This window comes from Myotis lucifugus, unplaced genomic scaffold (assembly GCF_000147115.1).
Source record: "Myotis lucifugus unplaced genomic scaffold, Myoluc2.0 scaffold_65, whole genome shotgun sequence".
Classification (NCBI taxonomy): domain Eukaryota; kingdom Metazoa; phylum Chordata; class Mammalia; order Chiroptera; family Vespertilionidae; genus Myotis; species Myotis lucifugus.
Genome location: NW_005871113.1, coordinates 1,614,317 through 1,640,071, shown reverse-complemented (window position 1 = coordinate 1,640,071; position 25,755 = coordinate 1,614,317). Strand labels below are relative to the sequence as shown.

Sequence of the window (25,755 nt, the reverse complement as noted above, 5' to 3'; positions counted from 1 at the left end):
ACCGAAGCCATGAGCTTACGAGCAATATAAGAAGAAATAACCGAATCGACAGCCTTACCTTTAACACACTTGCATTTTCAGAGATCCTGAGGCCTGGCTTCTTCAGCAAAGGGCGGCCGTCTTTTAACCAAGTCAGAGTGGGCGCAGGGATAGCATCGCTTTGGCATAGCAGCTCCACAGCCTGGCCGATGAGGACAGAGACGTTCTGTTCTTCTCCCATGATATTTGGCGGAACTAAGTGAAAGATGGGGTTTCCCTCAGGATCAAGCAGGCCAGCCCACTGCCTGTCATAATTAATCATCGGGATATATATACTGGATAACTCCACTGGTTCTTTTAAGATGTAGGATCACGATCATTCTAACATACCCTTTCTGCATCATTTAGTTTAGAATCAAAAGTGTTAAAAAAAAAATCACCGATGAACGTGCTGTTGTTGGACAAAAATTGTTTCCACCATCTTTTCTCTTTAAAAAAAAAGTTTTAGAACGGGAAGTTTTCACCAAGTGGCCATTTAAGAAACTTCTTGAACGCCATATTACTATTTAAGATTTTCAAAGGAATAAATCATTCATGATATATTTTGGAAATAATGGATTACAGCAAATGCATTTTTGATACTTATGTTTTGTTGCAAAAGAAAATAAATTTCATTGTAACAGAGGCAAAATAAAAACACAGAGGTATAAAGGTGAAAGGGATACTCCAGTCCTACCAAGTCACCCTGTGCAAAACGAAGTGGGTGACAGATAACAGCTTATCTGAAATAACCTCACTAACTGGTGGCAGAGCCAGGAGTCTTCAGGCTTGCAGTTCAGAGCACTCTGTGGTTTTCCATGGTACCTTGTCAACTTTCTATGGAATAAAAACCATGTGGGATAAATGGCACAATAAGGAACGAACTAAATCAGTGACCAGCTGCACAGCACACTCACAATTACATAAAAAGAGGAAATGATGTGAAATGTTAATGAGATTAAGATTTGAATTCCCTGGCTCGAAGGCTTGTCAGATGCTCAAATGTGTTGTTGGAGAAGTTTAAGGAATCTCCTTCCTTTGGATGTATTAAAAAAATAAAGTAAACAGTCATTTGTCTTCGATGGTTGAGGTACAGCCCTGCCAAGAATGGGAGGGTGGGCTCCATAACCTCTCCAAGGACTCCTTCAGGCCTGTATTTATAATAACTCAAATACACAAATGAATGATGAAATCAAGCCTGTTGCTATAAAAGGGACACTTCAAAATTCACAGAGGAGAATTTCCTCGGCCGTTTCTCATGAAATCCCATAACTATTTAGGATGAGGGGAAATTTGTCAGATTTCTCATTTTTGTTTTGTTTTGTCTTACAGGAAAGGATACGTTTCATTGAAATGACTCTTAAAAAAAAACTTTCCAAATGCTTCGGCAGACATAAAATCTTTGTGCTGAAGAATGTCATAGTCCACCAGCCATTGTTTCGGGCTTCACAGCTTGTGGCAAAATGACAATGAATGTAATCAACTTTCACTGTGACAGTGTGTTCTTATAGCCAGGAGGTTTCTCTGCTACCCTGCCTACCGCAGAGGGAAAGGCATGTGAAATGGACTCAGAGCACTTTCTTGTGCTGTTTCTGGATGCAGGGCAGGTGCCAAAGCCAGAGGAAGTGATGCTGAAGGAAGACATGCCATGTGCAATGACTGGAACAGACCAGTGGAGCATTTGTGTAGAGGTGATGCCCCTTCTGCTGAATTTAATGGCACACACAGACATCTGGATCTCGATGAGCTTAAAGTCATCCAGGGGGAACACATAACAGGGGGATTGTTTTCAGCATGGGACACAGATAAAAGATGCACAGCTGGTCCGGTTTCAGATGAAAACTACTATAATGTTGGCAAAATCAGCACAATTAGTGCCATTTCCTAAAGTATCATGAAAACAGATACACTCACGATTCTCAGCAGAGAAAGCCCTAAATAGAATAGTTGATTTCAAAGCTTGGAAATAATTTCGAGTAGTCTGATCTCAGTGGATAAAAAGTGCCATAACTGTAGGAAATTGTATTTATCTTAGATTATTTGTAGAATTTACAAAAGAGCATGAATTGTTTTTTTTCTTAAATCCTCACCCAAGGATATTTTTTCCACTGACTTTTTTTTAAGAGAGAGTGGAGGGGAGGGAGGAGGAGGAGAAAAAGAGGAAGGAAGAGAGAGAGAGAGAGAGAGAGAGAGAGAGAGAGACATCAATGTGAGAGAGACACAACAATTGGTTGCCTCCCACACATGCCTCTGACTGGGATCGGGGATCAATGGAGACCAATGGAGATATGTGCTCTTGACCAGGAATCAAACCCATGACCCTTTTTGGTCCACAGGACAAGGCTCTAATCACTGAGCAAACCGGCCAGGGCAACAAAAGAGAATGAATTCTTTTTTGTTTGTTTGTTTTAAAGAGCATGAATTCTGGATGGCTCTGTGTAGGTGTAAAAGTCAGAAATAATTCAAGAAAGCAGAATGCTAATTTATTTTCAAATATTTTTCTTTCAGTTACTTTTCTTTACAGCTAAGTGAGTTAAATCAAGTTCAAAAGGATACCAGATTTTTTCAATTGAGAGGAAAAATGAAAAAGTAGAGTATTTGTTTCTTAAGGAACATAAAGCAAATCTAATTACAGCCAAGGATATATATTACTGAAACACATCTATTTGTCCTGTCTTTCATTTTCAACTTTTTGTTTAGTCTGAGAAGAGAAAAGCTTCTACCCTCAGATTCTCAGCTTTCTTAGATGTTATCCCTAATTTGCTTTGTGGTTTTGTTGCTTAGGAAGGGGTGTGTTATGTCTGTTTCTCATCCTACACATTATACTAGTTAAATCTAATTACCAAAATTAGAACTGCCATAGGGTTACATTTGTTGAGGCACTAGGGAATGTGTGATCTCTAACAAAGTTCTCTGAGCTTAAGTTTAAAGAAAAGATACTACAGAAATCCAGTTCATTTAAAAACTCAATTCTCTTGTCAGAATATGGTAGGACATACTGTGAATTTATACCAGGAGAAAAAATGTTAATGACCTACTCTTGTACCTGTAGGGAAAGGTACTTTACTCACCGTCTACTCCTCCTACCAGCCCCACACTCTACAAAGTCTATCTGAAAGGAATTTACCTTTGGGGATACACATTCTTTAGGCTCTAATTAGACACAAGATTGCCAATATAACTGTTACAAAGATAGAAATACAATGTACGGAAATAATATTAATAGTAAAACACAGTTTGGAAACTAATTTCAGACTGAAAACCCATTTTAATTTTTACAGTAGTTTGCCACGCATATATATTTCAAATGCTAAACACATATATGCATTCTCAAATATATGCTCATTTTAGCTGGAAATTTGAATCTTACAACAAAGGAAAGATCCGGGTTTTCAGACTCAAAGGATAGTGTGGAAGCATCTTAGCCAATGACAAAGAATAGTGATGCACATCTTTGGAAGTCCTGGAAAACTTCAACTCCCGATCACCTCCCAGGTCCACTTTGACACTAACCATTGTAGAAATGGAAGGAGCCAATCCCAATTTTCATTGCTCACTAACACCCAGTAAATACTAATGTCACCCCTCGGCCTGCTTGCTGATGACCGAAGGAGTTATTGTGCCACATGCTTTGACCGACTGATGAACCATTCTCTAAGGATATTTGAGGTTGGCACATCCCAGTTCTCCATAAAGCACAAAAGAGGCCCTTGAAGGGAAGGAGTTGGAGTCTGTGGGGATGAGTATTTCAGGCCCATCTGCTCCCTCAGACAGAGAGCACCAGCAAAGCTGGAGGTTTCACATCCAGTGGTCGGCAAACTTGCGGCTCGGCAAACCGCAGCTCACGAGCCACATGCGGCTCTTTGGCCCCTTGAGTGTGGCGGTATTTTGTGGAAGACCCACACTCAAGGGGCCAAAGAGCCACATGTGGCTCGCGAGCCGCGGTTTGCCGACCACGGACATAGGCCCATGTCAACTGCAGAAGAAACAGGAGAGCTGCATAGAGAGCCCTTTAGTAGTCCACTGATGCAAGTGGGGAGTTCTCAGCTTAATGAGGCATGCATGGTATCCAGGTTGCAACAAGTGGCCTTTTTATTAAAAATTATAACTTATTTGAAAAATAAGTAATATATTTGGACAGGAGTGAATTATTGGGAAGTGAGGTGGGATGTAGAAGGCCTGCATGAAATAGATCTTCTTTGAGGAGCCACAGAAGAAACAAATTCATTTTTCCATGAACCAAGAAATATAATAAGGCCCCGAAAAAAAAGCCTGACAAAGTTCTAAATGCAAAGGTATGCTAACATGGGGAATGAGCAGGGTAATCTATGGATGGAGGCCAAGGGGGCCCCAACTTTGTTCTGGGGGCTGTTAGCTTCAGACTTTCCCTTTTGTACCTTACAGCCAATGCACAGATAGGGGGAAAAACACACCCAAAACTTAAATTTTGTCTAAGTTTATGATTAGTTTAACTTTTGCATCTCAAATAGCCTTTAATTCACAGACAGAATATTGACTACCAAGTGCTGATTGCAAGTATATGCTGATTGTAAGTATAATTAAAAGGTAGTAAAGCCAAGGCTTTGAGTAGAATGGATCAAAGGAGCTTCTTGAACAAATGATTGCTTTTGTGAGGAGACTGTATCTTTCCAATTATAAAGCTGCTCTCCGTAGTCATATTCCTCGCGCGGTCTTCCATAAAACCCACACCTTACATGATTAATGTACGCACTTTAATTTCTCAGACCTTTAAAAAGGGATAGTTAAAGATAAATATAAGGTAGAAAGGGAGCATTTGATTTGAATTAATCCTATAATGTCATTTCTATTGCCCATAGTTCTTTATTGTCAACAACTTCCCTTTCCTTTCCTCAATGATCTGAGGATTAAACACGGCCATATCAGAGCAGAAACCATTGTTAAAATGTCTCACCATATACTCGGAGGTCTATGTCCCTTTGCTTCTCCCCAGCAGCATTCACGGCCACGCAGGTGTATCTCCCCGTGTCACTGATTTGGGCACTGGTCAAAGCCAGGATGCGCCCCCCAGACAGAACCTATCAGAGATAAGAAAGCTAAATAACCAACATGCCCCCTGAGAAGAGTAGGTGTACACAGACTTTTTCTCTTATTTTCTGAGGTTAATCAATAGACATCTGTCTCTAGAAAGATTTCCAGTTGGCTGTTTTAATGTGTGCGAGCATCACTTAATCCATCTTCTCTGTGGAGGGAGACTGGAAGGCCAGGACCCAATGTGGTAATAAGCACTGAAAACAAGTCTGTCTCTATAGGACCAAGTGAAGGTCCAATTTCACCCACACTTACTACAGAGGAAGAGAAAGCCACTGGGGGAGAAGGAGGGACAGAGGCGGGAAAGAGGAGCTAACCTCCTCCTAATTTTAATTTGGGAGAACAAGTGAGAAGTTAAAATTAACAGCAAAGTAGCAGCCAAATAAATTAATTTGTCACATTCATGGCTTTTTTATCCCATTGATCTAGTTGCACCTCCAATATACTGACCTTAACTCTACATCTCTTAAGATCCCAAATTCTGCAAGCATTGGAATTTTAAGAAAAGCTAAAGCAGCAGAATGGTGAGAGAACTACGTTTTCTGATAAACAAAATAATATTAAAGTACACTTTAAAAGAGATATATGTGTTTTGGTATTTTTAATTTTGAATCCGTGTAAAACAAGTTGTTTTTTTCCCCAGACTCTAATTTCATTTCTTATAATGTGGCCTTTATGATGTCTTACGTTTTTATTTGATAATTTTGTAGAAGTAAATATACTCTATATGGTTTTCTGAGTCATTATTATTTCCATCCATTTAAGTAGAAATTCTACAAGGAAATTCCTGTTTATTGGTGTTGATGAACATTTCTTTGTGGAAGGTAGCTCATGTGGAGGTGGCAGGGAATGGAGGTTGTGGGTAGAAAGTATCTAAAAGAAAGCACTACCTATGCTGTAAGGGAACTCTTAAGTATACTGAGCTTTTAACAAATTGTTTAGAAATCCCAATTGTTTGTCCATAGTAGTTATGAAAGTATATGTGTGCGGTTTTGGATAACCTTTGCGAATCCTTGTTCTCCAAATCTAACAGCTTTATCTGCTTGTACTTCCTGTATTGAACAATTAGGTAGTGGATTTCACCAAAGGAATGACAGAAAGTACCTGTATCCCATTAGCGAAGCCAGAAACAGGGCTCCCATCCTTCAACCAGGTCAGACTTGGGGCAGGGATGCCTCTGGCTTCACATTCTAACCTCACCAGGTTATTAACCACCACCGCCACCACGTTACTGCTGCCGGAAATGGATGGGGGCACTGAAAAGAGATAAGCAAGTAAATAAACTCTGTTCACATCACAGAAGATTTCACCTCAAAGTAATGAACATTATACATCATGTCCACAGTAGTGCTTTCACATGGTGGGTTTTGGTATGTATATATATGGGGTGGGGGGGGGGGGCGCAGAGAGTTCTTTCACTTTTCTTATTTGGGATTCTAATCACATTTATCCTGTGCGGTAAGTAGGGCAATGATCGGTCTCGCCACCTTACAGATGAGGAAAATGAAGTTTTGTCACTTTGTGTAGGAAATCCAGCTTTTGATACCAGAGTGGATTTTTATTTCTCGATTTCAGGCTCTTGTGTATGCGCATGGGTGCATGCATGTATGTGTGTGTGTGTATGTGTGTTGATGTCCCTCCACTGTATCCACTCTAGTATGTTAACTACCAACTCCTCTTCAAAGTAATAAGTTGGAAACATTTGTTTAAAAATAAGATTCTCATAGACAGTACTGTGTTTACAATCAGGGCTATTGTCATTGCTGATAAGAGGGTTGGTGACTATCTCAACAATTCATCTAAAGCAAACTTAAGTTCGATACAGCATGTGAAAATAAAGCATTTTAACAGGAATCAGGAAATAAAAACGTTTATCAGTTTTAGAACACTGTACTCTTCTATAATGAGGATCCTAACACACTCTGTTAAATATTTACACTAGGATTTTATAGAAGGACTTCGTCATTTCAAAGGTTTCTTTACCCCAGGGCGCATGCAGGGGAAGCAGCACTCACCATGGACTTGAAGACTGTAATATAATTCTGTGGCTCCAGCTGAGTTGATGGCCACACATTTATATATGCCAGCATCCGCGATCTGGGCGCTTTCAATCTCAATGATCTGCCCTCTGTTCAAGAAAGCCACACTGGTGGAACCTGCGAGCGGCCGGTTATCTTTGTACCAGGTAATAACTGCAAGGGCCAGAGGGGAGAGGCCCATCTGTTTAATTTGTTTCTTTGAAAAGCTCAATACCTGCACTAAATTAGAGCTTAACTAAAACAGTAACAACTGCTTTATTCTTGTGCTCATCATCTCAGTTTAATCTGTTTAAATTTTGCTTTAGAGAGATTTTTATGAGGAAGTAACTGTAAGAAGGACATGAATAGCCAAGCCAGCGTAAGAGTCCTGACAATGAATTTATAAAAAAAATTTATTTTGTCTCTAATGCATCAATATTGATTGGGAGCAAATTTTTAACTGGTTCTATTTCTTTTTGTTGTACATATTCCTCTCTTCACATCTAATCAAGACCAAACATATATCCACTGTTAGCCTCAAAATATGTATTATTATTGACTCCTAGGAATAACTTACTAGTGATGAGAATAAAAACAATAATAGTCTCCTCAAATGACTGATGTGTAAAGATAACCAATATGGCCCTACCTGGTTTGGCTCAATGGATAGAGTGTCAGCCTATGGACTGAAGGGTCCCGGGCTTGATTTCGGTCAAGGCACATGCCCGGGTTGCGGGCTTGATCCCATTGTGGGGCATGCAGGAGGCAGCCAATCAATGATTCTCTCTCATCACTGATGTTTCTATCTCTCTCTCCCTCTCCCTTCCTCTCTGAAATCAATAAGAAAATATATTTTTTAAAAAGATAACCAATATGGACTAGATAAAAATATATTTTTCAAAATAAATGTATATGAAATATCAGCATGTGTTTTGTGGACACAGGAAGGACAATAAGACAATTCATTATTCATTTAAAGTAATGAAAATTTGAAAATACTACCTTGAAATGTATCTATAACTTTTCTTTATTAGTAATTACTATATTATGCTCATAAACAGATTTAACTATTCCCAGAAATCTTAGAATGTTAATAAGTCACAGAGTCCACAAGTAAACATACCAGGCAAGGGATTCCCTGCAGCCTTACACTCCAGCTGTATAGGGTTGTTCACCACCACGCTCTCATTCAGCATCTTCCCTGCGTCCTCCAGGCTGGGTGGTTCTGCAAGAAGCCCAGACACGTAACTCACTCATATAAATTGGTGAGGATATGGAGAGAAGAGAACCCCTGTGCACTGCTGCTGTGATGTAAATCGATACAGCAACTATGCAAAACAGTACGGAGGTTCCTCAAAAAATTAAAATTACTACCATATGTTCCAGCAATCACACTTCTGGGTATATATAAGAAGGAAATAAAATCAGTATCTCAGGTTAGGAATAAAAGACCAGTGCTTAATGATAAATAAAATAAAACCAGTCTCCCAAAGAGATATCTGCACCCATGTTCATTTCAGCATTATTCACAAAAGCCAAGATATAGAAATACCCTAAGTGTCCATCAACAGGTGAATGGATAAAAGATGTCACCCACACACACAGAAGAATATTATTCAGCTATGAGAAAGAAGGAAACCCCGCCACTTGAAACAACATGGATGAACCTATAGGACGTGATGTTAAGTGAAATAAGCCAGACAGAGAAAGACAAATACTATATGATGTCACTTATATGTGGAAAAGTTAAACTCATGGAAACAGAGAGTAGAATGGTGGTTACCAGGAGCTGGGGGATAGGGGAAATGGGGAGATGCTGGTCAAAAGGTACAAGCCTTCATTTATAAGATGAATAAACTCTGGGGTTCTAAAGTATAGCATGGTAATAATATGGGGAGAGAGTAGATCTTAAGTGTTATCAACACACACATAACTACATAAGGTGAAGGATGTGTTAATTAATCTGACTGTAGTCATCATTCTACAAAGTATACATATATAAAATCATCACACTTTAAATATGTACAATTTTATTTGTCAATTATGCGTCAATAAAGCTGGAGGGAAATGAACAAAAGAGACAGGGTGGTACAGACATAAGTAAAGACATTTAAGCAATAAAAGAGATTTGAGATCACAGAAATAAACACATATCTAAAGTCAAATAATTTCCAAAAAGAGGGCCAAGCCCATTCAATGGAAAAAAATAGTCTTCTCAACAAATGTAATTTCAATTATTCCCTTCTAGCATTTAAAGAGATAGTCTTGCAATTTGAATTTAAGTGAACACTTTTCTAGACAGAAGTATTAGTAAGGTAACAATATGTTACGCTAACGATGAGAAAATGTCTGCATACTCCAAGCAGGAGGTCGAATTCCATGCAACTTGTTGGTTTTCCCCCACTATTTTCCTTCCTCTAAAGCCACATCATGCCAAAACCACAGTACCTTCTTCTGGACATATCATAGGCTAGATTCTGCCTATTACTTCAACCACTCAAAGGCATGAATTGGCTTTTTCAAATCTTGGTTAAATTTGAATTAATACATAACTGATGTAAAAGTAATATGGGTGAGTTAATCCTCCCTAACCACCAGGATTATGACAGCGTAATAAATTCATCTATACCAAGAAAACAGTATAGTAGAGTCCTGAACTGAAGTTACCCATGAAGAAAGAAAAAAAAATGTTCCTCCTACAATATTCCCAAGTCTCCTTTAGGCCACAAGTGAGCTAGTAAGTAAAACACAGAAATGATAGAGAAACCTTTTTTAAGTGGGTGTTAGGAGATGTTAGCCAAGCAAATACTTTAAAATAATAAAATTAAATCAAGGGGAGTTCCATTAATGTTTTCAGCAGACAACTCATACAGACCCCAGGCGGTTTCTGGCCAACAGTAAAGGACTTTAGATATATTTGTTAAAATGCTGGTGCAGGGAGAAGGGCCAGGCGCCAAATATATGTTTGGCTCAAACGGGTTAAGGTACTTTTTACAGATGATGAGTAGGAACCAAACACCAGCCTAAGCTTTTCATACAGTGTCTTTCATTTAATCCTCACAATAACCTCCCTGATTATGGCATTATCATTTTCCTCCCCATTTTATAGGTGAGGAAACTGAACTTTCAAACAGTTAACATCTAAACTCAGTGTTCTACAGCTATCACTTGGAAATATAGGAACCCAATTCAAAGCCCAGGCTTTTATCCACCACATAATACTTCTGAGTGCTTCATCATGGCTGATTTTTTCCCCAGGAAACAATTAAGTGCAGACGAAATAAATGCTTGAGCCATATTATTGTTTGTGTGTGGAAACATCTGTCTCACTTGGCAAATACCTGAGGTTTAGATATGATTTCTTATCTTGGTCTAGAGAATTAGGACTTCCAGAATTATGAAACCTTGATAATCAAGAGGACCACCTACTGAGAGTCTCTGCCTCTTGTGATGCATAGAACTCCCCTGGGAAATCCAGGGAATCATAAGAACGCTCCTCTTCTCGTGATCATGACTTGGTCTTCAGTCCAGGAGACCATGGACCCTTACTTCACCTTTTAGAAAGACTTTTTTCCCATGCTTGAGAATAATGGAATCATCTATGATGTATATATATATAAAAGCCTAAGTTGACTCGCACATGTGTGATACATAGAGAGCTCTCCTTGGTGCCAATCGCACGCATGTGTTTCCATCTGTCATTGTCGATCATGAATTTGGTTGACACTTCTGTTATAGAGAAAGGGCAAATGGCAATATAAAAATATTTCTTCTAATTAATTTCTTTTCAATGTGTATGGATTCGTGCACCAGGCCACTAGTCTTTTTTATAAGAAAGAAAAATATTAACAGCTGGGAGGCTGAGTTTGTTAGGACTGAACACTTTTGGATGACAATTGTCATAGATGCTCATTTGCTGAATGTATTACCCCAACAATAAAGATTGGGATAAAAACAAATCTTAACTTAAAAGGCAACTATACAATTGATTGAGTAAATTAATGAATGAACTAAATTAAAGGATATCTGCTTTCTTATAGATTTTTCAATGTCCCTTTTAATATACAATAACAGAATTAGATATATTACTTTGGAAGCATTCAGAGAGCAAGAGTATAACAGAATCAATTCCTCTCTTGATTTTCATATTATAAGCTTCTATTACTGATTTCTAAGATTGATTAACTTCATTATGAAACTGAGTTATCATCTCTACAGTAATTGAAGAAAGCCATTAATACATCTAGTATTTCAATGTGTGGTGTCTTTAAACCCCTCTTCTCCACCCTATTCTTATGTGGTTTCCCACATCAGATTAACTTGTCATTTTAACCTCTGAGATCTTTTGGAAATCTGTCATCCACTAATCCCTTAGAAATTCCTACACTTTTTTTTAACATCTCCAATTCTTGCTGAAGTTAACAACACAAGTAACAAAGAAGACAGATAAAATTTGGAGTCATTTGTATTCAAGGCACCATTGCAGTCATGAGTGTCAAGATGATATTCCAGCTTTCTCTCCAGATTCCTGTCACATTCACATAGCCAACTATTCCTCCAGGTTGGTCCTAATAAGTATTACATTTAAAGTTCACTTTATTATTAATTCAGGCTGATGAACTGTTATCCAGACAAGTCAAGATGTTATGAGATGAAACATTTTCAGCTAGTATAGTATCTTGCTTTTATTCATATAAAGGAGACTGTTTTAATAAATCCTTAAAATAAATCCTGACTCACCTTCTGTTTCTTTCTTCTCACACTGACCCAGATGTCTTCGAGCTTGGTCCCTTACTCTCTGATTATTTTCCATGTAATTGTATGTACCCCAACTGCATTTCCTGCTAACATGCACGGTGTTACCACAATCAGACCCTCTGTTTATAGACTTGTGTATTGATTCTGCTTTTCTTCTTCTGTTGTTGCTCTGGATTGGATGGGATGCTTGGTTTCTTTCCTGCACTCTGGTTTGCAGTCATTCTTGACTACACTGGCAAGACTCTAGGTGAGTCTTTAGAGTTTGGGCCAATGTTTCTCTAAGTAATGGCACACAGACCACTTGTATCAGAGATTCTGTTTCAGAAGATCTGGGACTGGGCCCAGGAAGTTGTATTTTTAACATGCAGCATGTACGATTTTTATGAACATTAAAGTTTGGGTTTCCCAAACAATAAAGTTTAGTTCTTCCTGGTTCTGGAGACATATACTCTGTTCTTCATGATAGAATCATCATTTAAGTACTTTAAGTCATTCTAGAGAACAAAAACATCCTTCTTTTTGATAACCTGAGAGAGTGGAGGTGGGAGATATTTTATATCGAACGCCTCTACTCCTCAAAAGCACTCCACAAGTCAGATATTCAGAGAAAATAAATTTGTTTGCTCAAGGTAACCTAGATCACAGTTAGCACAGAATTTAAACCAATGTCAGCTGGACCCCAGTGCACGAGATGATTGCAACATAACAAGCTATCCCACTTCCCTGTTTCCTCTTAGCCAGTGGAGACCAGATAAGGACTGAAATGTTGGAAAAGAGAAGACAAACAGTTTATACCGGGAGGAAAAAAAGAGCCGCTGGGTAGGAAAATGGGGAAAGCAGAGCAAGCCCACCCCAGCATACTCTTAGATGGAAGTGCAGATCTGAGTAGGTGCTGGAGACAGCTGCCAAAGGACCCTGGGGACAGATATTAGGCTTTAGGAGGAACAAGGTAAATTCAAGGCCATTTAAGGGAGAGTAGGGTTAGCCTGTCACCAAAGCCTTAAGCATGGTGAGCTAATTCCAAGATGGTTACAATCATCCTCTTAAGGAACATGGTTTGTGTGTATGACATCCATAACTTAGGTGTTCATATTTAGGGAACTGGGGAGAGAATAAATTGGTTTATTGGGAACATTTAGGGAACTGATAATTTGAATCTTTTAACCGGCCAATTTAAAGAAAACATGTAAAGAAATAGATTAGAAGAATTCAATGTTCTAAATTTTTTAATTAACTTATTATTTATTCTTCCATTTATTAAATATTTACTGACCGCCTACTATGTACCTGGAATTAAGGTAGGTGCTAAAGCATTCTTTTAGGTTAAATGGTTTAGTAAATGTGGAGTGAATATATTAATTAATTAATTAATTAATTAATGATTTAACAGCAATTAGAATTAGAGAAAATGAATACTGCTTAGGTGGAGATCTTGAATAACTCTCTACAAATATCGTTGGCTGACTCAGGAAAGTCCAAGTCTGTATTTCTTGGCCCTTTCTGATGACTCTCCAGGGACTGAAGTCTTACATTCAAGGTCAGTCTTTCAAGTTTACTGTGAAGCTGTAATATTCATAAGTTGGTCCATGGTCACCATGAGAGAAGATCCTGCGTCAAGGTTAGCTTCAACTCACAAAATCCCTCTTACAGGCAAGAAGAACACAGACAATCCTATGGGACAACCTTGCAACTTCTGCCTTTTCCACAAAAGTTTTCTGCGGAAAGTTGTCAACAGAATTTGAATACTTTCCAATACAGGGTAGTGTATTTATTTATTTATTTACTAGTGGACCAATGCACGAAATTCGTGCACGGGGGAGGGGGGGTGTTCTAGTGTATTTATTTATGAGCTCTGGCATATCCCATTCGTCAACCTGAAAACTAAAGATCTTAAGACGAGCAATTATAATTACAATAATGTAAATAAAACAAAAACCTAAGTTTTTTTTATACAGACTAAAATAAACACTTATTCTTTTTAACAGTGTAATTCAATAAAAATGAGCCCACGGTGCTTTAAAATAAAAAGGCAAATAAATATACTTTTGTCAGGACGTGGGGATGGCATTACCGTGCACGTGCAGTTGAATGTGCTGCTGGGCTTCCCCCGCCGCATTGGTGGCCACACATGTGTATCTGCCAGCGTCTTCCATCAGGGTTTTGGCAATTTGTAGAACTCGACCAGAAGACTGTATCTAATTGGGAGCAGAAAGCATAGCAGCATTTGGTACTTAATCTTGGACTTGAAAACCTCTGTAGAGATAGACAAACTCATTTAATTTTATAATATCTAATTATATTTTCATGCCATTATCTTCATTTTCTCTTAGAAGATTAGAGCCAGATCGCTTCATCCTGCACGAGAAAATAGACCCGTTTTATTAAAGAGCTTTTCTTATTGGTTGGAAAATGCAAAATAACCTAAGGCTAGCCTGCTGGTAGAGTCATAAAACTCCACTGAATAAAAGACTTTAGCATTATGAGTTATGTGATTAAAATTTAAGCTATTTGAGAAAACACAGTCACATTTATATCACACTTCATAAAAAAGTTTTAAAACAACAATCTTTTTTTATTATTATTAAATGGTCGTGGGTGCCAGGAAAAAAGTAAAAAATTATAAAGTGTAATTAACGAAAATGCAGATAAATATTTTCCTGTTTTTCCTTACGTCCCTCCTAAACTTATTGCAACTGTCCTTCATCATGTTGGAACTGGTGATTCAGTGGTTATTTTTTGAAACTCTACTCAGAGGCTACCGGTAACTTCCAATGACAAATACCCAGCAGCCTATGCAGTGAGCTCATCCTCTCTTCTCATCATCTATAGCATTTGGCATTGTTGACTGACCTTTTCCTTGAATCACTCTACTTTCTGGGTTTTGAAGACACAGTATTTTCCCTTAGTTCTCATTCTCTGACTTCCTTAGATGACTTTACAGAATCTGTCCCAGAAAGAGGAAACTTAATTTTCTGACAGTTTTCAGCCAAACCCTTGGCTTCAGTGAAGAATCCTGTGCAGACTCCTAAATTTACAGTGCTGGCCTCAACTTCTCTCCTGAGCTCAGCACTTGTGGTTCCAACTATCTGCTGGACAGGTTAGCACACAAAATTTAACATGTCCCGAACAAAGCTTATAATTATTTCCTGTATCTCTAAACCTACTTCCCATTGCATGCTTCCAACCTTGTTGAATGGCACCCACTCTTCTCCAAGTCGTCTAGGTTTTGGAGCCCACTATGCCTCTCCTATTAACCATACCACTCGATGTTTCTCAGATCCCTTATTTTCCATTCTCACAGCCACTGTGGGATTATAATAGCTTAATTTATATTCCAGTGTCTCCAACCTCCCAAACTCTTAATCTATCTTGCATGCCGTTGCCAGAATAATTTGTCCACAATGTAAATTTGATCCTTTTACCAGTCCTCCCTCAAAGCTTGTTCATGGCTCACTACTTTGCCCAGAATGAAATCCCAGCTCAACATAGCCCTCTAGGCTTACCACATTCTGACCCCAAATGATCTTCTCTCCATACACTCCCATGTAAACTCCCACTATCCTCCAGCCATACGTGCTGAATATGTTAAGCAGCACATTCATATGTTTATATTCCCTTCTGGACTTTTGTACATAGCCTTTAAATGCCATGATTCCTTAGGACTCTGAACTCAGTCAGGTCTTTCTCATATTTCTTACCCTTTATTCTTCCCTTGGATCAAATCAACTGTGACCATGGTTTCAAATATCATCTAAGTGTCGGCATCTCCAGCCAGAGCTCTCCTTCGAGCTCCAGGAACACATATTCAATGATCTACTTGACATTTTCACTAGTTTGTTTCAAAGTCAACTCAACCCCCCAAGTCTAAAACTCAAATCACAGGTCCCTCTCCACCCCCGTTCCCCCGTCCCCCGCCCCCCCACCCCGCACACTCGTCCTCCTCCAGAGTCTCCTATGTCACTGAGTGTCATGATAATCTATGCATTTGTGTAGGTTAGATTCCTCAGTTTCCCTTGATACTTCCCTCTCCCTCACTTTTCATAAGCAATCTATCACTGAGCCCTAATAATATAAACAATAAATAACTCTCAAATCTAACCACCTATCCTCATTTCTATGGCCGGTATGTGAGTCCAAATTTCTATCTTCTCTCTCTCCCACACAAATAAATCCTAATTGATTTCCACATATCTACTCTTGATCCTTCAATTCATTCTCCAAAAGGAGCCTGGGTAACTACTTAAAATGCAACCCTGATCATGTCTCTCCCCTCTTAAAACCTTTGAAAGATCTCCCATTGCTCTGCAGTAAAAATGAAATCTTTAATATTCCTTAAATACCTCCTACCTACTCTGTCTGGTCTCCCTAATACCATTCATTCTTGCTCTCTGTTCCTACTCCACTGGCTGCTTTCAGGTCTTTAAGAGCTGTCATCCTCTCCTTTACTTTAAATTGCTTGCCTATGAACACCTTCTCTGAATTAACCTACAAGTTCTCTTCCACTAATTCATCCATTGAACTCCTACGTATTCTTCAGATCTCTGCTCACAGGCTTTCTCCATAAATTACTCGTATGCTTAAAGGCTTTTTTCATTATCTGTTGTCATACTTCTTTATATTTTCTCTTAAAATTACTCTTTACACTTGTGCAATTATACTTTTGTATGATTATGTGATAAATGTCTATTTCCAGTAAACAGTTGTTTACTTGCACTATGTTTGAAGGCTAAATACTAAATCTTTCACTAGCCAAAGTATAAGATTCCTTACGTTGGATTGGGAATAGGAACAATAAATGATCAGATATCCACCTATTGTACTGAGAAGAGAACTCAGCACATTCCTCCCTATTGAAAACGTATTACAAGCCAAGTTCATACACACATTAATCAAATAACTTGAATCTAGTAGCAATATGTGTTAATCTGGATTTTAAATGCATCATTTAAATTATCTAGATTTGGAATCTATGTATCTATCTATCATCTATCTATATACTTAACAAACATGTACTGAGATACAGTTATATACCAGCTATATAATCTCTGCCCTCTTGAAGTTTATAACACTGGTTAAAATATATTTTTCAGTTAGGTCTATATAGATGTGTCTTTACCTTAATCTTAGTTTATGGTGAACATATTGGGGATACGCAGTATTGATGAACAATATTCATTCATAAAACACCAATTTTTCAATAGTTAAGATAGTCATCAATCAAAATAATAAAAGTACCAACTAATAAATTAAAAACGGATATGACTGTTCAAGTTATTAGTTTTTAATTAATTCCATTCTTCATATGAAAATATTAAGTGAAATGCTCTTAAAAATGCTAAGGAAAACACATATTGTTTCAATAAATTTTCGGCAAAATCCGTACGACAGGAAAATCTACAATTGGGAAAGAAGCATGTGCTACTCATGGGAGATCTGTGTAGCTTTCTCATTTGGGGCTCACTAATATTTCTACTTACTTTGAAGTTTCCTTGGGCAGTGCTCACAGGCTGGCCATCTTTTAACCATGTAAGGGATGGATTGGGAATGCCATTGGCTATGCACTGTAAGGTGATAGGCTTGTATTTCACTACAGCTCTCTCAGAAAGGCCTGAGGATTTGATTGTTGGAGGGACTAGATTCAAGAGAGGAAGAAAGTAGAATAGAAGGGAGGGAGGGATAGAGAGAGAAGAAGGGAGAGATGGAGGGAGGAAGGAAGGAAGGAAACAAAAAACCATAATCAGTGGGGTCAGACACTTAAAAAATCTGTATGCAAAATGAAACCAGAAACTGTAAAAATGTAAACAAAACATGAAATAATTTTACCCCATGCACTTAATTTATACTTTAGCCAGTACTTATTTCTTAATTATAAAACCCTACTTCTCAAAAGAATGAGTACAATATACTTGCAGCAACAGCAATCCACATGTATGTTTAGCCTACACCTTTGGGTGCATTTTCCCTCTTTATTATGACCCTCCCCTTCTCGACAGCTCCTTCATTAAACCAGCACCCATATTTATAGTGGGTGACCCTGCCCCCAGCAAGGCTGACCGAACTCAGGATGGCCACTGGCTTTAAGCTGGCCCTGCCAGCTTCCCTCACGCAGGAATTGGAACTGAGACTGTGAAACAGGATCGCTATATTCCATCACGGGACTGAAAAGGCAGGAAAAAAGCGTCTGGATGGAGAGGGGAAAATGAACTTGACATTCATAGAAACCTCTGCGATGACTTCCAAATGGCTCCCCGGCCTCTCGTTCCAGTCCCTCCTTCCCAGGCTCTGCTGGCAAGTGAGACACATAATAACCTGCCAGAAAGTTGCTTCTGTCGCTGCAGTAATGGTTTTCACACTCACGTGCCAGTTCTGTGAATGCACTTAGATGCCCCGGATCCTGCATAACACGCTCAGCCTCCATTTCTGGAAATGACTCTATTCACACTCCCTCCTGTTTTGGCGAAACCCTTCAAGGCTGACATAACCCTCTGAGGTGGAATTTTCTGCCTCCCTCTTTTATCTTACTTAGGATCATTCCACAGACCTGGCATTCTGTGCAGAATATCCTAACATTTCAGTTCTCTCTCTATGCATTCACATGGTATCTCTTGGGTAAGTGTGTTAATAAAGTGACTTAAAATCTACCATTATTTAATTCAAATTCCCTTTTTTTCATCCTCACCCAGGGATATGTTTTCATTAATTTTAGAGAAAGAGGAAGGGGGGCCCTAACCAGTTTGGCTCAGTGGATAGAGCGTTGGCCTGCAGACTGAAGGGTCCCAGGTTCGATTCCGGTCAAGGGCATGTACCTTGGTTGCGGGCACATCCCCAGGAGGGGGTGTGCAGGAGGCAGCTGATCGATGTTTCTCTCTCAGCAATGTTTCTAACTCTCTATCCCTCTCCCTTCCTCTCTGTAAAAAAATCAATAAAATATATTTTAAAAAAAGAAAAGAAAGAGGAGGGGGGGGAGGGAGAGAGACACAGACAATCAATGTGACAGAGAAACATCGATTAGTTGCCTCCCGTATGAGCCCCAACCTGGGATCGAATCTGCAACCTTTTGGGGGTATACAGGATGGCTCCAACCAACTGAGAACCCCAGCCAGGTCAAATTCACTTTTTATTTTATTTTATTGATTTTTAGAGAGAGAGGAAGGGAGAAGGAGGGAAAACATCAACATGAGAGCAAAAATTGATGGGCTGCCTCCTGCACACTCCCTACTGGGGATCGAGCCTGCAACCTGGGCATGTGCCCTGACCAGGAATCAGCAACCTTTCAGTGCAGAGACAATGCCCAACCAACTGAGCCACATGGGCCAGGGCACAAATTCACATTCTTTACATTATTCTCCACACCTCAAGATTTATCCAGAGCTACAATGTGAATTAGCTAATGAAACAATGCAAGATTAATTTTAAATGAAATGCTCTTGTCCCTTCTTCAGCCTACCATGAACAGTCACTTCAAATTCCTTCCTGTCGTCTCCAGCAGTGTTGGTTGCCACGCACCGATAAAGGCCTGTATCTGACACTTGGGCCTGGGCAATGACCAGTTTGCGTCCATTCAGTAAAATCTTGAATCCATCCCTTTCATCAATTAGCTGGCCATCCTTCAGCCACCTAAAGAAACACGGTAAAAAGAAGTATGGATATGTATTTAAATGATTAAGTCCCTGGAATATATATATATCTTCATATATACATATACATTCATATATGTGTGTGTCTCTGTATATATATATGTGTATATATATCTTAAACTATATTTATTTATATATTTTATACATATACATATATAAATTTTCAATTATTCATTTGCCTAATTTCCTATTTTCTTACTTTATAAAGTAAATTGTACATGGGGAAAGGAAAAAAGAAACCCAGGCTAACAGAGGTTGGCAAATTGCTGGAACCCAATAACCATGTCTTGAGTTCTTCATTCATCTATTAATGTTAGGTTACAAAACAAGGTAAATGCCCCTAAATATTATTCACTTGAAATGTTTAAATAATATTAACTAGTGAAATGAACGCAATCCTAAAACATCTGTAAAATAAAACCCTGAAATGATATAGCATTATATTTTTTCATTTCTTATGAGTTATCACTTTCCATGTAGTTTTATAATCATAGGTGAACATATTTTATTCCCTTAGTTGACTGTTCCTTAATTGCATTTCCTATAGCACTTTGGAAATGAAAGATAAATATTCAAGAAATGCTTTGTGAATGAAGGAATGAGAAAATAGAATAAGTAAACATATATGCACATTAACTATTTCCCTAATATGTCTGGTACATTTCTTTCTACTTAGTTGTTCATTAAACATTTCAGGGTCCCAGGAAGAGCTAACAGACTGCTTAATAGTCTGTTTCTATAAACTGGAGATGTAATTTCTAAGAGCATAAAAGGAATGCCTCTAATTGAGCAGATTTAAAGACCCTGTGAGTATCAATTAAAAGTCGCCTTGTATATAGTGTGTGTCTATTAAAAGAGGAATATAAAGAATGTAATTTTATACAACCACTTTTTAGCTACACAGGACCTCTTTCAAGATAGCTCTGAAACACTCAAATAAAAAAGTGGGAGGTATTTAATAGACATACCAAAACCCTTACATGATAGTTGGTGGGGGAGAGCCTGTCACTTGACATTCTAGCTCCAATAAGTTATTAACCATCACTATGAAGTAAGATGTTTCATCTCCTCCTTCTACAGCCGGCGGCACTAGAAAACAGCAGAGATGTAACATGCAGTGAAATGTATACAAGAAAAAAATACAGCATCACCTTAAGCAACACTAAGTTGGTAAGTATCGCAGTAACTGGTACACAAAGGGGATTTGAAATGTTAAATACATTTTACAATAACAATTGCCTGGGTCAGTGAATGTACTTTTGACATATTGCGGATTTTTCGCAATTCATCTAGCACTATGGTGGTACTGATACCATCTGAATATAAAGTTGACTCATATTTTATGTTGCTTATTTTCATAAGAATAAAAGGAGGGAACCTCAAAAACCGGGCCTCTATTCAAAAGCCTTCAATTTAAAAGAAGTAAGACTCAGGGTTGCAAGATGAATTCTGAGACCCAGAGACTAAGCTTCCTGCTGTGCATCACGGTGCTCGGCACGGAAGACCATGCTCTCCCTTCCTGCAGGCAGATGTGGTCCCAGATGTAAAAGGCACCTATGCAGTTACAAACGCAAAGGATTCTATCAAAACTAGTTTATGTGGCTTTTGGATATTGGGACTCTAGTGACAAATCTAACACTCAGTAATGTGCAGTCCAGAGTTGAACAGAAAATTAAATTATTTTATTACTGCAGATTATTTTATTCTCCAAGATTATTTTATTTAATGCATGACCCCTCCCCCCGGCCAAAAGAAAAACAACCACACCAAAACCAACTTTAATATATTTCTATTGATTTCAGAGAGGAAGGGAGAAGGAGAAAAAGATAGAAACATCAATGATGAGAGAGAACCATTGATCAGCTGCCTCTTGCATGCCCCCTACTAGGAATCGAGCCCACAACCAGAGCGAGCATGTGTCCTGACTGGGAATTGAACTGTGACCTCCTGGTTCATAGGTCGATGCTCAACCTCTGAGCCACACTGGCAGGGCAAAAAGAAAAAGCTTTAATAAACTAGTCAGGTATGGCTATGAATCTGAGAATCCAGATAGTGACATCCTTATGTACCTAAGACATCAACGTCGTATTTGATCTCCTTTTCTCCTGCCACACTGGTCGCCACACACACATACTGCCCCCGATCGACTTCCAGGGCACTCGTGATTTCTAGCGTCTTCCCACCAGCTTCTATGCGGATATTGTCACTGGCTTTCACGGGGACACCGTCTTTTAACCAGGTGAGAACTGGCGGAGGGTTGCCGGCAGCTTTGCACTCCAGTGTCAGTGAATGGGTAACAACCACTTGCTTATTCAGAGGTACAGACAAGTCACCTTCAATCATTGGAGGAACTGTGAGAAAAAAGTAATATTTCAAGCAATTCTTTGAGTCCCAACGAAATAGGACTCCTACCATTCATCCCCGGCTTAAGCTGTTGAGGAAAGAATTTCTTGGTTCAGCCGATCTACAGCTATTCTAAATATTTCTGGGATATTACCATGTCTGGCTTCTGAAGGGCAAATAGAAGAGAATGCTTTTAGTCCTAATAATGCCTTTACCTTCTGCATAAAAGTCAAATGGTCTGGAAGCCCTAAGTGCCACGGCCAAATGGTTGGCCAAATGAATGGACCAGTTCCTGCTAACGGTAACTTTTAAAAACATTTTTTCCAAATCATGGGACAAACTCTTCTAACTCCTACCCATGCATATTGAAAATGATCAAATCCACCAGGACCTTATTAGTGAATGAGCTGGAAGTTGACATATTAGAAGGCAGAGGTGGAAAGAGAGATGATTAAAGCACATATATGTTCCTTACCATAAACGTCCACGAGAAACGATTTTTCAGCAGTTCCAGCAACATTGCTGACATGACACATGTACGTTGCTGAATCAGAGACCTGTGCTCGAGGGATATGAAGAAACTGTCCTTTATCAATATAAAGTGCTTGCGAACTGGATATGATCGGCTGGCCGTCCTTATACCACGTGACAGCTGGCATCGGAAGTCCGCGTGTTTCACACTCCAGCTTAATTACGCTGTTGATCAATGCTGATATTTCTGTGGTGACATTCCCTCCTTTAATACTGGGTGGAACTACAAAGGATTTAGGAGCAGAAACAAGTTTTCTAGGCTTTAGCATCTGCATAAAATCTTAAATGCGACAGGTGTTTAAATGATGCACTCAAAGCAAATACACATTAAAGACAATGAGGAAGCCTGCGATTTATCTGCTGATAATGACTTGCCGGTTTTGTCCATTTTTATCACCCTCCTTCTGGGTTTCGGATAAAGCAGAACATCACAGCTTTCGTTTCAGGGGTTCATTTAAGTCCAACAGACATTACAGTCTAAGAACGTTACATTTACCAAAGCAAAACAAAATGAAACGCCATTTATTTTTTTTTATATTTTTATTGATTTTTTACAGAGAGGAAGGGAGAGAGATAGAGAGTTAGAAACATCGATGAGAGAGAAACATCGATCAGCTGCCTCCTGCACATCTCCTACTGGGGATGTGCCCACAACCCAGGTACATGCCCTTGGCCAGAATCGAACCTGGGACCTTTCAGTCCGCAGGCTGATGCTCTATCCACTGAGCCAAACCGGTTTCGGCAATGAAACGCCATTTAAAGTAGATAGAAATAGGTTTCAAATCGGGCCAAGGGAGCAAAATCGTCAGGTGTGGTACAACTGCATGCCCTGCCCCCAAGAAATACTAAAGGTCTAAGTCAGGGGTCCTCAAACTACGGCCCGCGGGCCACATGCAAATACAAATATTGTATTTGTTCCCGTTTTGTTTTTTTACTTCAAAATAAGATATGTGCAGTGTGCATAGGAATTTGTTCATAGTTTTTTTTTAAACTATAGTCCGGCCCTCCAACGGTCTGAGGGACAGTGAACTGGCCCCCTGTTTAAAAAGTTTGAGGACCCCTAGTCTAAGTGCTTTCAGAACCAGCTACTGGTGATCACTGTGGAGTCTTTAACTTTTGCTTCTTACTTTTTCTTGGACCTGCCAAGACTTCATTCACTGGACTTTACTCATCTAATTGGCTACATGTGTCTCTTCCATAACTCAGCAACCGCATGCCTGGCTTCTCACACCACATGAGGACTCTGTTGTCGGAAAAACAACTCAAGTGGCTCGAAACTGCTGCATATTCTGAACGCGGTCATTCCAGGATTGTGCTATAATTGCAACGATTTAAGAGAAACCAAATGGCATGTGCCTGCGCTGAGTGCCTTTGCATTATTTTATTTTAGAATAGGATGTTTTGTGGAATGATTTTCTTATGCTTAGACTAGGGTTATGGGTCTTTGGGAGAAAGATGACAGAGGTAAAGCACTTTCTCAATCAAGGGTACCTGCTACCAGCACACTTATCCTCGATGATGCTATTTTGACAACCTGGTCAAGGCAGTTTTTTGCTAGGTTTCTTCGAGTGTAGAGTTGCTCCCTTTCCCCCCTGTCTTTGGAAAGGAATCACTCTCCCCAGCTCATACCTATGGGGTATAGTTATGTTCTACGTCCTTGAGAGGGGAATACCTATATAATTTCTTTGGAATCTTCTATATGGGAGATTTGTCACTCCTCTTCAATTTATCCAAACATATTTATATCAATATGGACTCCCCAAAACTTAATGTATATCTTGGGTTATAATCTAATACTATATTATTTGTTTTGTTGTTTGAATTATTCCAGTTTTGTCCATTGGAAGCTATTCCAGTTGGCTCCTATGTCCCTTTGACATACCCATGTTATTTTATTACTTTAGTACTTTTGAACTTTCTGGTCCCACTACATGCTCCAGGCTGCTTGCATATTCCTGCCCCTGTCCTGGAATTAATCATTTCTCCAAGAAGCCTTGGTTCCTTTTGGTGGAGACGATATTAGAAAACAAGACCTGACTGCTGAGCAGAGTACCTCAATGTTTTCTGATAACCATTTCTAGAACTAGTTCACAGTGACAGACATTCACATACACAAATTTTTCTAACACATAATTTATGGCGAGACCTACTATACTTGGATTTGACAAATTGACAGGTGTTAATGACATTACTTAGGGTTTTTTTGTTTGTTTGTTTGTTTATTTGAGGACTCAATGCTAACTCTGAAGAAAGTGATGAATATTCTGTATAAAAATTACAAACAAAAATGTTTCCAAAGAAGTTGAAAAAACATAAATCCATTATAATCTGACGGGAAATCTGCTAAGATGTGTTAAAACTGATGGTAAAAGAAAACAAAACAAAACAAAAATTAAAAACACACTGATGGTGGTAAAAATATGGGTGAGGCTGAAAAAGACTAAGACAAATTTACAAAGCTTATTAAAATACAAGGCATCAAAAGTCTATCTTTATTGCTTATATTATTTATTAGCAAACACTTTGTGCAAAATGTTAATATGTTATTGAACATATTAGTGTTCAAGGTATATTTTATTGGCTCTTCTGAATTTAAACATCAGCAGTTTCATTTTTTTTTCAGAAGTAGAAGGTGTATAAAATCACTTTTCCTACAATATAGTAGTTTAATTTCTTAATGGTGGTAAAGTTACATTATAATTTTTTGAACTTAAAACATAGACTTAATTTTTTTCTGAATGTGAAGAATTGTCTTCAAATATGATTACTGAATACTGGAAGATTTTGGAAATTAGTTTGGCTATAAGCTTGATAATTTTTTAAATGAATTCAACCCAAAATTAGCAGACAAAAACAGCATTTAAGTGCAAAATTTATACTGTGTTAGTCATTCTGTTGTTTGAATCACAAGTATGGTCAGCTGCTTAATACATTTCCCATGCACTCGATTCTGCTGCAAATTTGCAGTGGATATATTTTCTGAGCTCAAATTTCAGTTTCAGCAATGTTTGTCAGGCCTTGATGCAAATGCAAATGATGAAGACTTTCTAAATCAGCTGGGTAGCCTAATTAATGATACATCAATGAATCCAAAAACACGGGTTCAAACAACTGCCTATCCTCCATAAATGTTTTACAAAGGAATAGCATTTATACTTAAAAAGACTGTATTTGTGAAATTGAGAAAACTAACTCAAAGAACATTTCCAGTTGACAGTAGAACAGTATAACATCCATCTATTGCTTAAATTTGCCAAATAAATGCCACTTCTGGTTTCAATTTAATTTATGTATACTTTTTCTGAGACCCGTCCTTCCGTTTGTGGAAGGTTGTTAAAGATAAAGGTTATAAACACACTGTACATTAAAATGTACTGTGC

The 25,755-nt window shown here is 38.6% G+C and overlaps 1 protein-coding gene across 2 annotated transcripts in view; it reads right to left on the bottom strand.

The window, feature by feature from the left end:
• Positions 1–25,755, bottom strand: part of HMCN1 (hemicentin 1) — a 374,104-nt gene that overhangs the window by 122,595 nt on the left and 225,754 nt on the right. For both annotated transcript variants that reach the window (XM_023754745.1, XM_006089863.3), the window contains exons 31-41: positions 22,320–22,598; positions 21,571–21,852; positions 20,482–20,590; positions 19,312–19,481; positions 17,342–17,496; positions 13,936–14,059; positions 8,230–8,331; positions 7,104–7,280; positions 6,193–6,344; positions 4,952–5,075; positions 59–234 (exon numbers count right to left, since the gene is read on the bottom strand). In XM_023754745.1, coding sequence (XP_023610513.1) covers positions 59–234; positions 4,952–5,075; positions 6,193–6,344; positions 7,104–7,280; positions 8,230–8,331; positions 13,936–14,059; positions 17,342–17,496; positions 19,312–19,481; positions 20,482–20,590; positions 21,571–21,852; positions 22,320–22,598 — 1,850 coding nt within the window. The remainder of the gene's footprint in view (positions 1–58; positions 235–4,951; positions 5,076–6,192; positions 6,345–7,103; positions 7,281–8,229; positions 8,332–13,935; positions 14,060–17,341; positions 17,497–19,311; positions 19,482–20,481; positions 20,591–21,570; positions 21,853–22,319; positions 22,599–25,755) is intronic.